At 40.1% G+C, this 19,840-nt stretch overlaps 1 protein-coding gene across 8 annotated transcripts in view; it reads left to right on the top strand.

Moving 5' to 3' along the window:
• sash1a (SAM and SH3 domain containing 1a) overlaps nucleotides 1-19,840 on the top strand; it is a 170,516-nt gene that overhangs the window by 146,111 nt on the left and 4,565 nt on the right. For 6 of the 8 annotated variants that reach the window (XM_077552392.1, XM_077552391.1, XM_077552397.1 and 3 more), the window contains 10 exons: nucleotides 3,610-3,748; nucleotides 3,869-4,263; nucleotides 7,244-7,318; nucleotides 7,400-7,543; nucleotides 9,328-9,460; nucleotides 10,011-10,180; nucleotides 10,889-11,098; nucleotides 12,304-12,454; nucleotides 14,086-14,214; nucleotides 18,330-19,279. In XM_077552392.1, coding sequence (XP_077408518.1) covers nucleotides 3,610-3,748; nucleotides 3,869-4,263; nucleotides 7,244-7,318; nucleotides 7,400-7,543; nucleotides 9,328-9,460; nucleotides 10,011-10,180; nucleotides 10,889-11,098; nucleotides 12,304-12,454; nucleotides 14,086-14,214; nucleotides 18,330-19,279 — 2,496 coding nt within the window. Of the gene's footprint in view, nucleotides 1-3,609; nucleotides 3,749-3,868; nucleotides 4,816-7,243; nucleotides 7,319-7,399; nucleotides 7,544-9,327; nucleotides 9,461-10,010; nucleotides 10,181-10,888; nucleotides 11,099-12,303; nucleotides 12,455-14,085; nucleotides 14,215-15,984; nucleotides 17,079-18,329; nucleotides 19,280-19,840 lie in introns of those variants that run through there. The other 2 variants (XM_077552389.1, XM_077552395.1) reach the window with 2 other exon arrangements.

Below are 19,840 nucleotides of genomic sequence, written 5' to 3'. Positions count from 1 at the left end.
TCCAGGATGGGCCATTAGGGATGTGGGGGCCACGGCAGGGTCACGGGGGGCTCAAATGCGGGGATTGTTCTCAGTGCACAACACACGCATTTCTCTGCTGCGAGTGCTTCATGGCACATCCCGACCGCCCCTTATTCCGGAGCAGAACTCAGCAATGGTTTGCGCGCGCGCCAGCGTGCAAGCAAGATCTCGGATATGATTTTGGACCTTGCATTTGCATGGGTGACTGTGCTGTGCGGATTGCTATTGTGGGATACGAAGCCTCGATAGTCATAACAAGCTGGTGAGTATCAGTCAACACCGTGAGCAAAGTGGGACGGATGTAATTGTGTTCTTAAAAATTGTTGGTGAATCGAAAGGTATAGGTTATTGCATTGACCTTATGGCAGTTGAGACCTGTTTTGATTCATTGCTTTCTTTGCACACAAGTCATTTTTATGTGGTGGTTTGCATGGATTCTCTGCGTCAGCACAGACTTGAATGCATTTTCTTATCATGTCTTCATCCACCCACAACTGTCTTCTCTGCGCAGTTTGGATGTTTATGTTGGGGAGTGAAGTAGTCCTGGCGATAGTCTAATTTCAGAGCGAAAACAGAGGTTGGAAGGTGCCGTTTTGTTTTGACTAGTGGAAGACCGTTATGTATTTTTCAAGGCCGATACAGATTACTATTAGTCAAGGAGACAGATAGCCGATATTTCAAGCCGATATTAATTTGCAGCAAAAGAGAAACTATTAGAGTAAAAAAAAAATAAAAAAAATTTTCTTTTAATTTTAAACATAAAAGAATTGACAGATTTATTAAAAAATTATAACCCAAATTGTAGGGAGCTTCCAGGGTCATCAGCATGTGTTAAGCTAAATTTAAAAATAAGCAAGTAAATAGTTTTCTACTGTAAATAAAGTTTTCCAAAATTTCAAAATCTAAATCATTTCTTAATTTTATTATTATTGTTATTATTATTATTTATTTTTTTGAAATAAAAAGTGTAGGGAGTTCCCAGTATAGCATGATTATTATGAAGTGGAAATGTAAATAAATCCATAATTGACAAGTTCCCTGTATCTTACTGAGCGACAAATGATTGCTAATGTAGCTAATTTGGGGTTTTCGTCAGGGTTTGTAAAAGGTTTTAAAAGATCTTTGCATACAGTGAAAAATTGTCTTAATATGTAAAGGTCTTTGCGACAAGTCAAAACTGTCTGTGAACATCTTACAAATCGTGATGAAAACCCTAAACTTGCTATGTTTGCAAGCATTCGCTGCTCAGTGAGACACTATTACATACCAGCTTAATCAGACTTCAGATTCGTAAAAAGACCGATGCCGATATTTGTCAAAATGCCAAATATTGGCACCGATAATCAGTCTATACCTAGTTTTAATGACTTAGATAAAACAATTGTCTGTTAGACACTGAGAAAGGCAATATCCCGCTTTGGCTGGGTTCTGTGTAAACGGCAAAGGTAGATAAATGCCAAATCTTATGTTACGGCTCTGAGGGAAATGCAAAAGTTGAAGCCCTCAGCAAGAATTGTGTGGTTTGCAAATAGAGACAGTGGACGTTTGGTTTTGTGTGGTTTGTGAAAGGTTAAATGGTGTGTTGGAGTAAGGGGAGTTTAGGAAAGGACTGCTGATGAATGTGTTTTCCAACTTGTCGGAGATTAATAAGGTTTAACTAGACAGCGCTCGGAGGCGTTGGAAACTTGGAATGTTGCTTAGGTGATGCGTTGCCATCGAGTATTTACGAAACATCACGTGTGCGTGCCTGCGAGTGCCTTCCAAGCCACAGTTGTTTACATCATCCTCGCTGTATGTCAGCTGCCACCGAGCCAGGCTTGTGGTCAAAACTGAGGGAGAGAAGAAAAAAAAAAAGAAGCAATTAAGCTATTTCTTCATGGCTCGTCAGCCTCCAGCAGCACGACGAGGCGGACTCGGACAGGCTGGCTCTGTCTATCATTTTGTGCGCATGAGCGTGCATGTGTTCTTCTTTGTAAGACGCGTAGTCAACCTCGGTGAACCGTAATGCGACGTTGCCATGGAAACCATTGGAAACAAGTGAAGCCGATGGTACTTCGTGCCCGTGACGGTGCTCCCCCTTCTAGGTCATCATCTTTGCCCTCTCAAAGAGCACGGTATGGGCACGATAAATCAACAACAATTTAATGGAACACATATAATTTCATATAATTTTGATATGTTGCTATAATGTTCTGTTACTCACTGAAGCAATGAAACCTTATTAGATTGTATAATAGCAATCAGCAGTGGGAGCAACGAATGCAGACCAGTGAGACCACATAAAACTAAGAAAAAATCAGAACAGCAAATAAATAGGAAGGAAATGTGTACTATGTTTAAAAAAGAAAAAGGAATATAGTGTTCCTCAGCATATATGGTAGGTGCTGCTCTATTATGAAGAAAAAAATAATCATGATTAATTTGGTAATAATGGCAATCACGATTAGGACAATCATTTGTTTTTATGGTACAAAACAAGAAAATGTTTAAACATGTAAAAAAATATATTAAGACAAATTTCTTTGAAACACTATAATTATGCAAGTTCCTTTTGGACCAAACAAGATTTATTAAATATGTCATTTTAAAATAATAAAGGTGTAAATATATACATTTAAACAACTCAAAATTAGTATTACCAATCTTTTATTTTTGTTTCCGTTTTTGTTAATGATAATTGTAATTGAATTTCGATTAATTGCACAGTCCTAGGCCCAACAGATATACATTTTTTAGACTGATGCCGATTTCCCAGAGTAAAATTCCGATAACAAATTAATCGGCCGATTAATTAAAAAATAGTTCATGAACAAAATAACTTTTTTCTTCGCTTAATGCTTACAACAATAAAGGTATGTTTATATCTCTCTTTTGCAATACTTTGTCCTTAAGTATTTGTCCAAATTAATAAAAGATCAAAATATTCAAAAATCGTCCAATTTTAGCAATTAGCAAGTCTGTTAGCTTGTAACTTGTGGTATCTCTGTAATTTTATTTTTTTTTTAAGTGAATTTTAGGATTGTAATTTATTGTGTCTCAACTCTCTGAGAGACTGGCTTCACAGTGTGCTTACATGAGTGATGAACCTTTTGGGAGCATCTCTTTTCCACTCCACTACTGCTTCACCAAGCATTTAAATGCAACGACCATAAATGGAGAGAGAAAACACTTGGTGTTGTCACCCATAATGGAGTGTCCTTGCACCCCATCACATCCCCCCCCTGAGAGTAAACGTCCTCGGAAGGCGACGCAGCCCCGCTGATCGTTTCACTGATTCATGTCTGGTCCCTTCATTGTGTTACAGTCCATTTTGTGGTGAATTAATTGTAGTCTCCGCAGTGTCTGGCCTGCATTTCTCACCACACTAACTTTGACTCCATCTTCAACAATGCTCCCATTGAAGGCATGCAAGGATCACAAAATGGATTTGTCTCACTTAGCTGTTTTTTTGCCAAATTCTTGTGCATCTGTGATTTTTATCCCCTTCCATTTCTGCATTCTTTCATGCTACATTCATCAGGCCTACTTAAGAATACTGCCGTCCAGTAGAACATCAACCCGCTTCCCCTCTCTCTCCCTTTACTGCAGCAATCTCGCGAACAGTCCGACGACGAGCAATCAGAGGATTCTGTGAAGTTCAAGCGACTGCACAAGCTGGTTAATTCCACCCGGCGGGTCAGGAAAAAGCTCATTAAGGTGGAGGAGTGCAAGAAGCATGGATCCGATGGTTTGTAAAACTATTAAGAAGAAAGCATTTGGGAGTTGTCAGCAGCCTTACAGACATTCTGAGGCTCAGAAAAACAAAGATATATACAGTAAATCTGCCACTCTTCTCTTTTTCTTTTAGATTTCCTAAACATAGAGTCAGTGCCCACCTGTGACGACAACACAGCGTTGTACACGGGGGTTCTGAAGAAGCACTCGTTGCCCCAGGAGACGTCCCTCAGCCAGGATCAGCTCTCTGTGGACGGAGACACCGACAGCCTGACCACCTCCCCTTCCTCCAGTAGCTTGGACACCTGGTCCGGCCACCGTCTGGTGAAGACCTTCAACAAGTCTTCCAGTACCCACGGCCTCATCCGACCACCCAGGAGAACCCCGGTCGGCTCGGTCTCCGGCGTCGGAGGTAGCGGCTCATCCTTCTCGGAGCTGGATGGCTGCGGATTGGACGACGAAGGGAAGTTGCCGCGCTCCACGACCGACGGCGAGATGCGGAAGGCCCTGAGCTCCATCTCCCACGGGGTAAGTAACAACGAGGCCCTGTACGCCTTTTACGGCCTAACCAAACCCCGCCCCAAAGCCCAATCCCGCCACCTCAAACCCCTGGACGATGACCTCTCTCAAGGCAGCCACAAATTTCACACTGCCACCCGACACCACGGTGGCGGCTGGACGCTCAGAAAGCCTGACCCCAACTATTCATACTCCACTAAACACCTTCTGTACCAGCGTTCGCGCAACACCAAGACCACGGCCTCCCCTTTGTGTGTCACCCCGTCCTCCCCCGCCCGCAGCGACATAGCCAAATCGAAAGGTTTCGGCGTGGGAGGGGGCTGGGTGTTCCCCTCTCGCCGGCTGCGGGGTCGCAGCGCAGTCAGTGAGCTGAACATCACCTACGTGGTAGAGCGGAGCCTGTACGGTCACCTCAACTGGGCCCAGCTGGTCCGCCCGGTCACCCTCAGCCGAGCTGAGCGGCGCTGTCTGTTGGACGAGGACCGCGAGGCGGACAGGAAGTGGGCGGCCAGCGTGGACCGCTGCACCAAGCGCGTGCTCTTACACATCCAGCAGAAGTCTGTGAGTTTAGACCGTGAGGTTCAAGTCGGCCGCCTCGTGTGATCAGGACCCGGCGTACGTCAAAGCTGCAGAATAGCTTTTGGGAAAAACTAGCAGGAACAGGAATAAGACAAAGTCTGAAATATTAACTCATTTGCTCCCAAAAACGTATAAAAACATTCTATTTTAAATATTTGCCATGGTCCCAAAAATGTATTATTTTTTATTTTTTTTATGCTAGAGCATACAGAAGGGTTTGATACAGCTTCTGAAATGAAGAGGTCACTTAAAGCAATGGTAGCTATTACAAAAAAATGGCCAGCATGCGGCAGGAGAGTATACGAGATCAACCAGGGCCGTTGAAGAAGAAGCTGTTTTCAACAGATTTGTGAAAAATGATGAAACTTAGCTATATTCTAATGCTAATTGCCGCAAAACGGAAACATATATATATTTATTTATTTTTTTTATTATTTTTTTTTTTTTCCAGAAGAGACTCTAATCTTTCTTTTGGTAGGTTTCACGTTTTTCATAGCAATCGAACACAATATTCTGTGGGCCTTGCAAAATCAGTCAAAATCCAGTAAAACAGCTAGGAGCGAAGGGGGTTGCTTCATTGAAAATGGCTGGGAGTGAATGAGTTAAAATATCATTAGTGTTGTTTTTGAAGCTAGTGGATTGTTGTAGAAACAGTGGAACCTCTAATGTTAACATTTTGTTATAAAACATCGTTCAATTGTTCCGATTTGAAACTTTCTCCTCATGACAAAAAGAGTAGGCTATAGTATTTATTCTCTTGCATATTCATGATTTTTTTGAGGGGGTGAACCTATCCACCATTATTTGGTAAAAAAAAACAACAACACTGGCCCCTGTTTATTGTATTTGTGGTCTTTTGATGCCAAAGAACTATGTTGAAATAACAAGAGGCACTTCTTTAGACAGGCCAGAGCCATGTGAAATAGCAATTACAGTAACATATTTACTAGAGGTGTCAAAATGAGTCAATCATTGTATTAATTGAAAACCATTTTGATAATGGATTATTGTTTATCCGATATTTTCACTCTGATTTGAGCCCAAATATCTGATCGTTAGTGTTCAAGAAAACATAAAACCATAAGATAACTTATTTTGATGTTTCAAAACTCTAAAGTCAATTTTTTTCAAATTGATTGGCATTTTCCAGTAGTTTGACTCAAGAGATTCCACTGTATCTTTCACAGACTTGAGCCAGATCATTTTGTATGTAGGTTGTCCTTCTGCTTCAAAGCTTCATAACGCAATATGAAAGGATCACGTTAGTTTTTTAACAGGTTTTCTGTGTACATATCTTATTCTGGCATACTGGTATGAGATATTTACTGTAGCTGCACTTTGTTTATTTGTTTATTTCATAATTTGAATAACTGTGGTTTTAACCGTTAGCACAGTGCAGGTTATATCCAATAGATGTGTTAAAAGTGAGGGGGGCTATCCTGCAGCTTTGATGCTACCTGAATCCTGTCGTGTACCAGTGAGGTCGTTCTCATCCAAACAACTTTTTGGACTCCACTTATTTCTGTTGTTGCTTTTTGTGTTCTCTTTTTCTTTTTTTTGAAAGGGGCCCGTGCCTCCATTTAATTTTTCTGGATGGGTTGCTTCTTTCTTTGTAATTATCTCCAAAATGTTTTTATTTTTATTTTTTTTATCTTGGGTGCATGTCCATTCCACCGAACATCGCCATCACATTATTCTTGGACGCCGCTTCAAACGTGTTTTGTTCTGCAAAAACCCTTCGCTGGGAAATCTGCAATGTGGCCCGCAGCTGTGGATGCTAAATACGCAAGAAGCCCATATCGCTTTTGAGGGATCTTCATGCTGGGGTTTGTGTTGAGATGAAGTGGGGGTAATTTTAGAAGTTGAACTTTGATGTGCATGTTTGTCCTCATAGCTTTGGGGAGTATCCATAAAAAAAACAGATGGCCGATAAGAGTGGATCTCCCTGTAGTTCTTTCATTTCATAGATTCCCATTAAAATCGAGAGTGAGACTTCCCTCATCAGAAACAACTCTGGATGTTTCGAACACATAGTTGGTTCTGTGTATGTGTGTTCGCATACCTAAGCCCCTTTCTCCTGCATGTCTCACAGTCCAAGCTCCACCAGCCGAGGGCTGAGGGTGCGTTCAGTCCTTGAAGCGTTTTATGTGGCCACATCAAGAGACTCCATTTTGAGCCACATGCTGGAACCAATTTTTACGCTTTTTGGGCTCCATAAAGCAGCTCATTGAAATTTTGAGAGAAAAAGCACATGAAGTGTTCCATCCCACCCTCAATCTCGTGTGACATCATGTCCCCCAACCATCAGTGTCATGCATGAATCACAGTGCCTTAAATCCCATTGTCCGGTGCGAATGAGCAACCTGGTGTTAAAGTGGGTCTGTATGTTTTGGCTCTGCCCCCTTCGCAGAGAACGTGCAGCTTTGGTGGCTTTGACCTGTCGAACCGATCCCTCCATGTGCTCAACACAGGCTCAGACGCTTATGTAAGTATACAATGACAAGAACAGTATGGAAACACCAAACTGACTTTTCATTCATACCTTTTTGTATTCCTGATTCAACAGAATAAAGAGCAGGAGGCCATATACAGAGAAGTGGTCAAGTCCCCCACGACTTCACGGATCTCACTGGGCAAGAAGGTCAAGTCGGTCAAGGAGACCATGAGGAAGCGCATGTCCAAGAAATACAGCAGCTCTGTGTCCGAACAGGTTAGACATTTATTGAACTGCGGTCCTGTACACATTATACCATTATGAAATGGATAGATTCATCCAAGTCATTTGAAGTTTGAAGAAGTAAATGAAGTTTAAATGGGAAGTCAACCCTTTTTTTTATTTTTTATAACAATAATATGTTCTATGCAAACCCACTAGTCTAAATACGGTATTCTGGTTAATACTGTGTTAGTGGAATATGAGTTTAGCAGCAAAATCCAGCCATTTGTATCCATCTCAGGTGGCAGCCATTTTGCCACTTGCTGTCAACTGAAGATGCCATCAACGTTGCTCAGGTCTCAGGTAACAACCAATCACCGCGCAACTTCAGAAAATAAGTGAGCTCTGATTGGTTGTTGCCTGAGCCCTGAGCAACATTCTAATCTTCAGTGGACAGTAAATGGCAAAATGGCCGCCCCCCGAGATGGATAAAAAAGGCTGGATTTTGCTTCATAACTCACATTGCAAAAATGTAATATTAATCGGAATGTCATGTTTAGACTAGTGAGGTCACATTTAACATATTATTGTCAAATGTTTTAAGGTTGACTTCCACTTTAAAATAGTAGTACAAGTGCATTGTTTTTTTTATTACAATTAAATGTATCAAAGAATGAATGTACCAAATTTGATAAGAATCTTGAGAATATACAGTAAATCAGTCAACTTTATCGCAATTTTTTTGTCAATTATTTTTCCTCCTTCACACCTGATTTTAAAAGGTTGAATCCAAAGTTGTCCACATTTTCTTTTAATGTCCAAAACACAGAAGTTACAAAGAAATGGTCTCCCCTTTCTTTTCTTTTCACATTTACAGGATGTTGTACTGTGTTAGCCACATCATTAGCCCGCAGAGCGTGTGGGTGGGTGGGAGTATTTTTGTTAGTTACAGAATAAACACAGCTTGGAAACACTGGAATTGTCACTGCGGGATCCGGTTGTATTGGGTGTGTGCTTTTTGCAGAGCCCATTTGAGTGATGCAAGTCTCCCTTGGGCTTGCTCTCAAGGTCCACTGTGTGTGTGTGTGTGTGTACACTCTTGCGTACTCTGGCTGAAGTTTACTAGCCATTGCCGTCCACTTCACCAGTGGCTTACACTGTCCAAGCTCTGCGCTGTGGCCAAAGCATCTGTCCATCATGGTGGTCTCATCGCAACACCATGACCCACATTTCCAGGCATGCGTCATGCAGCCGTTGCTTGTAGAAAAAAAACAAAAACTAAAAACAAAAAAAACACATAAATAAATGTGATCAGAATGGCATGTTTTTTTTGTAGACCACAGTGCCCCCTAGTGCATCACTGAAACACACTTTTGCATTGTCTGTTTATCCTGTGTTGCAATGATGTCATTGTGTAATTACAAAAATAAGAATATCACGGTAAATATAATTTTATACGTGCCAATGAAATTATGTAATCAAAGTATTTTTTAACATTTATCTTTTTCTTAAGTGTCAGCTGTTCTATGCCATTAAATGACTTAATCGGTACTAATTAAGGATTTAAAAATCAATGGACATGTAGACACTTTATGAGGTATTGTGATTTCATGTAATACCTTAAATAAAAAAATGCCATTAATGTAAATAGTCACTATAACAGTATGTCTGTTATTGTAGCAGGCAGAGCAATGCATTGCCATTACAATATTTAAGTATTGCAAATATGAGTGTACATGGCAATGTGTTTTTTTTTTTTTATTGTTACTACACGGCCTGTCAAATCAAGTCACCTTTTATTTTTTTGTGCATTTAGTTTTGTATTTTCCACCTTTCAGTCAAGTCCAGATGGAACACCTGGTTCTCCACAGTCCTCTCAGCCTGACAGCGACTCCCTGGAGAAGCCCAAACTGAAGGCAGGAGGCTCAGTGGAAAGTCTCCGAAGTTCGCTGAGCGGACAAAGCTCAATGAGTAAGTTGTTTATTCTCAAGCTAACTCTTTGATTTTACCTTCCACATTCAATTCGATATTACCATGCAGTAGCAATAATGGTGTGTGCCTCAAGCAAGCAACTAGAGAGCAGCTTTTGTTTTTTCCTCTTGGATGGAACTTTTGGAGAACAGCCTGACCTCTCATGTCATTTTTCCACTTACAACTCGGGATTACTTCAACCTGTCCTTCCTGTCACATTTGTATGATCAAACACCGCAATTTTCCAACCTTGGGTTTAACTGGGTTCGGAATGTGCAGGCACACTGGCAGACATACGGTTATGGTTATAAATGGAACAGGAAGATGTTGAGGAGCCACCTTTAAAAACAGTGAGGCACTCTAACTCAGTTTTTCCAAGGATTTCTCACAAGTACATAAAAACATTTTCATCTTGACAAAAGAAAAAACTTTTTTTTGCATCGAATTTACATCACAGTTTGAACTTTTTGTGGATCAAATTGACATCACAGTTTGATCATAGTAAACGCTCATTCATTTTAGCTAAATTGATTTCCGTGTTTGTGTCCAGGTGGTCAGACGGTGAGCACCACCGACTCCTCGACCAGCAACAGAGAAAGCGTCAAATCGGAGGACGGCGACGACGAGGAGCCGCCGTACCGAGGACCGTTCTGCGGTCGCGCACGAGTGCACACGGACTTCACACCAAGCCCCTACGACTCGGACTCTCTCAAATTGAAGGTGACAACCCCCTCACAGGTTCAATGCCTTTCTGCAGACAGCTAAAGTTAAAAGTTTGATTTGTGAGATGTCTGTAATGGAATCAGATTGTCTTGTTGAACAAACTGACAATGTACCTTACTCATAGTGTGTCTGTAATTAAATGTACTCATTGTGTTATGTGGCGTGTTATGGTATCTTTACACACACACATCCGTATTTATGTTCTGGGAATCTGCATTACTTTAAAATAGTAATTTTGTTTGCAACTACACGTTTACTTACATAAATTGTACTATACCAGTGACATTGTTTTGTTTAAAAAAAAAAGATTTGGAGCCTACCTGTTTAATGGAAGCTTCAGCGGAGAAAGGCCACTTTTTGCATAAATATATCACATTATATATCATAAACAAGAAATAGGAGACTATCTTGTGGGATGTGTTGTGCTTATTGATGACTTGTATAGTTATGCATGGTTTCTGCTAGGGGTGGGAATCTATGGATACCTCACGATTCAGAGGCCCACAATTCGAGCCAATTCCGATTCAAAGGCCTACACTAGGATTCGATTTGATTTGGTTCCGATGCATCACTACATTGGCTTACATTTTATAGTCCATGTAAAATACTGGTAATAATGGCAGCATTTGCTGTAACAAATGTCTGTAACTTCTCCTATAACAGTACATTTACAAACAATTAAACTTATCAATTCTCATCGTATAGCGTGGAGACGTGATCGACATCATCAGCAAGCCGCCCATGGGCACTTGGATGGGCCTGCTCAACAACAAGGTGGGCACCTTCAAGTTCATCTACGTGGACGTGTTGTGTGAGGAAGAAGAGAAGCCTAAGCGGCCGGTGCGGCGGCGGAGGAAGGGCCGACCACCCAAGCCAACATCCGTGGAGGAGCTCTTGGAACGCATCAACCTCAAGGTGGGAAAACACCACCTGCCAAACCCTGCCAAAGAGTGTGCCCAAATATTTGACATGGCATCGTCGCCCCATCCTCAAACAACAAATCTTAAAAGAAAACATTGTTTCAGATAAAATGAAAGAAATTACAGACAAGCAGAGCTAAATTTAGTGCAGAAAATTACAGGCTACAAGATAGTTTTTCACGTAAACATTCACACCCACTCGGTCACAACCACATTTAACTTCCATCTTCCAAACCGAAACGGTGCGGTAAAAGGTGAGCCGAGCCTTTAAACAAGCCTCGTGGTAACGTATTTTACAGGCTGTTTAAATCGTGGCTACACCGCTGGATCGTAGTCACACTAAAATGTCCAGATATGTGAGCTTTTCACTTTATTTGAAGACATCTGAAAAGTTTTCATATGTTTCTGTTGTGGGAAAAGAAACGTACTCTGTTATTTGCACTAATGTCATAAGATGAAAAGGATCAGGAAGCACATGTATGCAAAGTAAGTACATTAAAACACTGTAAAACTATTGTATTTCTTAACTGTCTTTTATATTTAATTGCAATACAATCCAGTGATAGTTTTCGTAAAATAATTAAAAACACCTAATGTAAATGGGGAGGGGTCTACAAAAAATTAATGGCATTTCAATGGGGGAAATTAAAAAGTAAATTGTTATAAACTCATTCATGGAACAAATTATACTTTTGAGTTAAGATTATTTTTACCGTTAACATAGGGTGAAAAGCATTAAAGAGCACAGAGAAAGCTTGTAAAAATGTTTTCATTTATTTATTTATTTATTTTTTTTACATTGACATTTCTAAAAAGTACGTGAATTCAAAATATTTCTTTACAAGAATATGTTCTAGACGCCCCCATTAGTCTAAACACGTTATATGATTAATAATTGCATTTGTAAAATACAAATTAAGCAGAAAAATCCACCCTTTTCTCATTGGGCGGCCATTTTGCCTTCTTCTGTTACTTGCTATCAACTAGAAATGATATTTCCGTGCCTACGGGCTCAGGTAACGACCAATCATGGCTCACCTTTTTTCTGGGTTTGGTCATGTGACGTTGGCAAGCTGAGCCCATCGGCACTGTGATGCCATTTTCAGTCAACATGTGGCAAAATGGCCGCCCGTCAGATGGATAAAAACTTCTCTTTTTTTGCTGTTTAATTCATATTACACATACTACATTTCCACACAGGAGCACATGCCAACGTTCTTGTTCAACGGCTACGAGGACCTGGACACATTCAAGCTGCTAGAAGAGGAGGACCTGGACGAGCTTAACATCAAAGACCCCCAGCACCGAGCAGTGTTGCTCACAGCCGTGGAGCTGCTGCAGGAATACGACAGTAAGAAGGACTTAATTATGTTATTTGTCTTACATTTATGATCTGCTTTTGTGCCGTCACTACACATCAGTTATGCTAATAACATAATGTAAGATTAGCTCTCATATGGTGCTGTGTTACATCAGAGAGAAGTGCTTCGGTTGGTGCTGCTGTTTTGGTTAGCGACCACTGGAAAAAAGGACGGTAGAAAATTCAAGAAAAAATCAATAGTAAAATAAGAAAATTATTACTTAAAATAAGCAAAATTATCTGCCAACAAGACAAGAAAAAATTACTTGCATTCCTCTGTAAGATTTTGAAAAATAAGAAAATAATACTAGGCCCATATCAACCACAGCAGTCTTGAAAATAGTATTTTTAGACTAATAAAAAAAATGTAATATTGACATTTTTCAAGCTGTAATATATAGAACTATTTTCTTAAATTATATAAATATAGATTTACATTTGGCCAGAGTGTCAAACAGGGAGGTAACAGGTCCCACTTTTATTGCCTTTGGTATGACCCAGCCCGGGATTGAGCCCACAACCTTCCAGTCTGAGGGTAGACACTCTACCACTGAGCTAGTAGTGTTTCCAGAGGTGGGAGCAAGTCATTGTTTTTGCAAGTCACAAGTAAGTCTTAAGTCAAGACTGGCAAGTCTCAAGTGGTTCACAAGTCCTACGCTTTGAGTTTCAAGTCCTTTCGAGTCATTTTAACAAAATTGTAGATTATATTATTTCGGCTGACCATCAAAGTAGGAGACTCAGGGAGGGAACCCAGAGTGGTGCAACAGATTGCCGTGTTAACAATGGGTTACTAGTGAGTTTACAGTTTCATTAACTATGCAGCTAGCAACAATAATTAACCGATAAACAACTGGCATTAGCTTTCTTACCGTTCTTTGTGCAACTTCAGATGTTGAACGAAGTTGTTGCCTCTCCGTCAGTGATCTAATCTTGGACATACTGCAATTCATTTTTTGTTGACCACCTCATAGTTTTTGTACCCAAACAACTAGTGGTGCAACGGCTCACAAAAGTCACGGATCGGATTGTTTTTCAAAAAACAAAATGAAATCCGATAAATAGAACTTTGTCTTAATTTATATTCTAAAATGTTTTTGCCCATTAAAAAAATAAATAAATACACATATAAAAACAAAATGTCTAATATGGCCGTTAGGATTTAGGAACACAATTTTAAGTGCAATATAAGACAAGATACATAATTATTTTATACATGGTCCATGTATAAAATAACAAGGTATCCTGCCTTACGTTATATTGCACTTGCAATGCACTTGAACTTGTGTTCCTAAAATCACACACACCGAGAGGAACTTACTCGTTAACATACATTTTAATGTTTTTGTTTTGGTGGAAGAAGCAAGTCTTTTCAAGTCAAAGGGCTCAAGTCCAAGTGAAATCACAAGTCATTGTTGGTCAAGTCGAGTCTAAAGTCTGAAAATTCATGACTCGAGCCCAAGTCACATGACTCGAGTCCACACCTCTGAGTGTTTCTATTTCGTCCCTCTCAACCGCCAGATGGTGTAACTGTCGATTTACTGGAAAGGAAAGAAAAAAAACATATATAAATGTAAAAACACATATATAAATGTTAAATTGCATATTTTTTTCTCTGTGTCCAGGCAGCAGCGATCCGGAGCGCGGCGGTCTGTCGAGCTCCCAGGAGAAGCTGCTATCCGAGGGCCGAGGTCTAATCGGAGACTCCCCGCGGGACTCTGGTTGCTACGAGAGCAACGAGAACTTGGAGAACGGTAATAATGGCTTGACTGGGATTTAGTCTAATGGGGGAAACGTATGCACTCCATCTCCTCACGCTTCAGCATTCTAACTCCACTCGTCAGAATCCTCTGGAATGGTGTCTGATAATCAACCAGCTTTTCTTGCTTATTGTAGGCTGTCATTCTATCCTGCTGTCTCCCACCTTTGTCCCTCCAGAGCCGGCTTTCTCAAACTGTTTCAGCTCAACAACATTGATACATTTATAAAAGTATGTTATTGTCATTACATCAGTATATACTGGACATGGATACAAAATACAAAAAAATATTTACTTTCTTTTTTATTTACTTTCGGTTGCATGGTGGAAAGGTGGTTAGCACGTTCACTTCACTGAGGTTGACGTTCAAATTCGGCCTTCCTGTGTGGAGTTTGCATGTCCACCTGGTGCTTGCGTGGTTTTCTGCGGGTACTCCAGTTTGCTCACACATTCCAAAAGCATGTTTAGTTTAATTAAGGACTCCAAATTGTCCATAGGTGTGAATGTGTGTGTGAATGGTTGTTTGGCTATATCTGCCTTGTGATTGGCTGTCGACCGGTCCAAGGTACACCCATCCTTGCTCCTAAATTCAGCTGGGTGAGTGAGGATAAGCGGTATAGAAAATTGATGGATGGATGGATCATATGCCTTAAGTTCTGACTTTTGTTTTGAAAAATGATCTTTGTTCATATGGGGAATATTTTAACTTTATTCCTCATCATATAACTATTTGTGTGAATTAGTCCTTTCTCTTGAAAAGTTTTGATTTTCTTTTACTCTCCAAACGATAGACCTTGTAAATTATTTTTGGTGAAATTTTTAGAAATATGTCTGCTTTTCCTCATGAAATGAACATTTTAAATGGTGTCACACTGTTACTGTTAATGTTATTATTTTTTTCTTCAAACTTTTTCCTCAGGAAGTTGTACTTGACACATAACTTGTGGACACCCCTGGGAAAAAAAAGTCACAGTAGAAAAACTATTCTCAGAAGTTTGCGACAAATTTTTCATTTTTATCAAATTATTCCGCTAATAATACAACTTTGTCTCATATTAGGTCTTTGTTCTTGCAGCTGTACAAAAATCTACTTATTTTTAATGATATAATTTATTAACATTATTTTCATATGTAAATTAATCAATTTGATTTTTGTTGTTGTTGGTTTTCTTTACCAATATTTAAAAAACAGAACATTATTTCACATTGACAATACAGAAAATGTACAAACAAAATAAGCTATAGGCTAGTTACTGGTTTGGTTCATAAGATGTCAAAAAGTAGGCAAAAGGGTTGATCATTGTTTTCAAAAGTAAAAGCAGAATTTTGCAAATGTCTTGTTTTGATTCAACAGAAAAATAAGTATGCTTTCACAGGATTTATAGTTTTAAAACAAACAAGCTCTCTAGAAAATTAATCAATTATTTAAAAAAAATCAGTTGTCAATTAATTGATTAATCTTTGCACCTATATATATATATATATATATATATATATATATATATATATATATATATATATATATAATTCCTAACCTACAAAAATACTTCATAACATTATGTATACGATACAAGAACATGAAATACATGTTAAACATGAGTCAGTAACATTTTACTCAGTCAATGGGCGACCCAATAAAAATTCTCACGGAGCCCATTTTGTTCCCCGAGCCACAGTTTGGGAACCCCCTGCTCTAGAGAAACCGCCTCATGATATACCTTTCCTTCTCCTTTCCCTCTCTTCATCACTCTTTCCGTCCTTGTAGGCCTTGTGTGCCCTCAGTACCGAAGTCTGCATGTAACCGGGAAGGAACCGGGCCCCAGACCACTAAGCCTGGTCTACCCCACAGTGCTGGGAGCCTATGGCCAAAGGGAGAGAGCCTCCCCAATGCGCACGAGAGTTCTCATGAGAACAAACTCACTGCCAATCAAAGGATTCCAAGCTCAAACCCCGCCTGTGGATTCCACATTGACAGTGTACGAAGGGGATGATTATGAATATTTCTGCTAAATGCAGCAGATTACAGTGACATTATTAAGACATGTCTGCAGTGCTGATTGGCTGTTTCATAGAGACTGTATTGCACAACAACCATCTTGCATGATGTGCCTATACATGACGGAAATCTGCATATTTTTAACTGAGAGAATTGTGCTTTATTAATCTTTTTATGGTTCTTGTGATCTTAATTTTTGAGCGTGCTCAAGCTCCCTGTATGTCTTCTTTCTCCCACATATTTTTAACATCCATAACCCATAAATCACTGTTCTGTCAAAAACCACTTTTCTTTCTGATTGCTGGTTTCCAGTATAAACACTGGCCTTAACTTGGTGTGTGTGTGTGTGTGTGGTGGGGGTGGTTGGAATTGGCCGCAGTCATTGTGTGCCACAATAGAGATTTAAGTTGTGGAATTAAAAAGAAACCAAAAAAAAAAAGTCCCACCCCACCCAAAAAAAATAAAGACAGTGCTGCTTGCTTTTTTATATTTTGTCTCTTGTTTTACTTTTCTCGCCTTTAAACTATTCACAAACTTCCTGCTTATTTAGAAAACATTCTGCGTTTTCTGCATGTTCTTTTTCAAATTCAGGGATACACAGTAATATATGTAAAGAATTATATTTGTAAAATTATCCATTATACTGTATATGTACTTTTGTACAACATTAATACTGTTGATCCCTGAATGCTCTAATCAGATTAACAAATTCATGTTATATATATCTTGTGCCTGCGGAGTGTTGGTCTACCACTTGTCATCAAGCAGCCTATTTTGATTGAATGAGAATAAGATACTCAAAAAATGAAATGTTAAGCCGGGAAGTCATAATCTTAAGATACTTAAATTGTGACATTACAGTATGACATTACAGTAAAAAATAATAATAGAAAATTGTAAATAAATAAAAAAAAATAATAAAAAAATTCAACTTGTAACATGTTAAGATCTTCAACAATTTACTTTTATGCTCATAGTATTACTACTTTCTTTTTGACAGCTTTCTCATCAAATTGAATCTTCATCCCTGTGACATTTCATTTGTAGTCTTGTTAATAAATTACGACTGACCTCACCAAACTATTCTATTAAAAACTATTATAACTTTTTCCCTCCTGTAATATTGCAACTATTGTCTCAAATAATTATGCCTTTCATGACTATTTTTTTTAAATTTCTTTATTCCTATACTCATAACATTAACACCTTAAATCTCTTTTTACATCTTGTTTTTATAAATTATATATTTTTTTCAACCTGTACAATAACAAATGTATTCTTTTATTTGTAACATAATCATAAGTAGGTTTTTTGTGTGGTACTTGATATTAACGACGTTCCAAGCAATATCAAACTGTACACATTGAGATGCTTTCATCTCTTTTCAAGCCTGATCATTTAACATTACATTACTGTTAATTTTGTAATTTGAATTATATCTAAATAACATAATATTTCTACATTTTGCGGTGCTGCGGTGACATTTCATCGTATTCCATCTATAGAATTTCTCTGTCCATCCCATTAAAACTTAACTCTGGCTGTTCTCACCCGTTTTCACCATCATGCTTTGTAAGCCAGAGGACAAGACGGTAAGTTGCTTCTGCTTTTCATTCTACCATGCTTGATGCCATTACATCACATTTGTGAAAAGGAAAGAACAAAACTCAGCTAATCGACTGTAACTTCATATTAATGTAGTTGGGAATTATGACAGTAGTAGTGTTCACCCACCCGATTTTGTCCTAATGCAAAATGAGTGTTCTGACACCGTCTTGTGGAATCTTAGCGCCAATGATGTTGATGTGAAGGGAGGAGCTTCTAATAAACATTCCCAAAGCCCTGTCTCATAGAAAAGTAGTACTTTGGCACCATTTTAAGGCGAATTGTAGCTATTCACGGGCAGGGTTGGGAGGGGTACTCTTAAATTTTTTAATAAGGGTACCTGTAATCTGATTACATGTTTTTTCCTGTAACTGTAACGGAATAGTTGCTTTTTTTTTTGTAATCTGATTGCGTAACAGCGGTACATGTATTCCGTTACTCCCCAAACCTGTTCGCCGGGGGGTATAAAAAAAAAATCCAAAATAAGTGAAACTATTTTTATTTTGCAGGCAAGAGCAAGAAGTCCTCCTGCTCAGGTCGCTCTTCCGCAGGACAATCTCCGGACTATCCTACTCTTCCCATGACCATCTCCAGCGAGGCCTTGCAGCAGAATACTAAGAACCAGCGCTCCAAGTTCCCCAAAAACTTATTCAGCAAGCCCTCCTTGAAGGGATTCAACGTGCTGGGGCGCCGCAAAACCCATAGACGTTCGCCCATCCCGGCCAGTCGAAGCTGCGAGGACCTGGATGAGCCCTTCCAACCCACTGGGTCCTGGAAACGCTCCCATTCCCTGGGAGACCTGCACTGGGAGCAGAGAAAGGATGAAAATGAGGAGGTTAAACTAACAAAAGAAGAGCCCAGTCTGGACAGAAATAGACCTATTAAGGAGAGTTCTTCAATTTGTATTAAAAGTCCACCAGTGAGTCCGAAACCCAGATTTGACAGACCACCTGTACCCTCGCAGCTACCTCTGAGACCCCCTTGTCCCACAACCCAAGCCCCAAGTCCCCCGGAATCCAACGCAAGTGGTGAGAGGGTCATACGGACTCATGCCAAAAAGCCGCCGGTACCACCTCCCGTTCCTGCCAAGAAGTCCAGAGAAAGACTCGCCAACGGGGTCTGCCACTCCCCACTCTCCGGGCCCTCTTCGCCGTCTCCCACCCCTTCACCGACGCACTCACTCACACGTTCCCACCCGAGCAGCCCCGTGACACGGTGCGGTATCAGTCCCGCCCCGCCCCTTCCCGCCAAGACTCCGAGCAGCCCCCGCAACTCCTCGTCCACCGGGGAAGAGACGGGCACATCGGTGGCACCCCCGTGGCTGTCTGACCTGGGTGGCAAGGTGGCCGTGACGAGGAAGGCTTCGCATTCCAAGATGGGTCCTGACCTGCTCACCTTGCTAGAGCAACGGCTGGAGGCTGAGGGCATCGATCTCACGGAGGAGCCTTACTCGGACAAGGTAGTCTAAATCTGACAGAGAGCAAAACCTGTAATCAACATAAAAGGTGTAACAAGACAGATTAACCCCCCGATGCTTCAACCCGGGGGATTATAGAGTCCTAGGACAAAATGTCATAGGAGAAATTTATTAATATGACAGATTAATCTGTTCTAGAGGGGTATAATCTGTCCCTTTAACCCCCGGCGGGCATTAATCTGTCCTAGGACATATTGTCCTAGGACGCTTTAACAGAATAATATATAATAATCTGTCCTAGGACCCTTTAACCTCTGGGGATTAATTTGTCCTAGGACGCTTTAACAGATTAATCCCTGGGGATTAAAGGGTCCTAGGAAAGATTAATACCCCCCTAGGGTAGATTAACCAAGATCTGCCATAGGACAAAGTGTCCTAGGACAGTTTAAACCCTTCCAGGATAGATTAACCTATGTCCTAGGAACGTTTAATCCCCTGGGATTAATCTGTCCTTTTGTCCTTGTAATTTTTATAGTCATTCATAAAACTATGTACGTTGTTAAGAGGTGTGTACAATACTCAGTCATAGATTTGCAATGAGGT

This window comes from Vanacampus margaritifer, chromosome 19 (assembly GCF_051991255.1).
Source record: "Vanacampus margaritifer isolate UIUO_Vmar chromosome 19, RoL_Vmar_1.0, whole genome shotgun sequence".
In the NCBI taxonomy this organism is placed as follows: domain Eukaryota; kingdom Metazoa; phylum Chordata; class Actinopteri; order Syngnathiformes; family Syngnathidae; genus Vanacampus; species Vanacampus margaritifer.
Note: the sequence above shows the minus strand (reverse complement) of the source record. Positions and strands in the feature narration are given on the sequence as shown.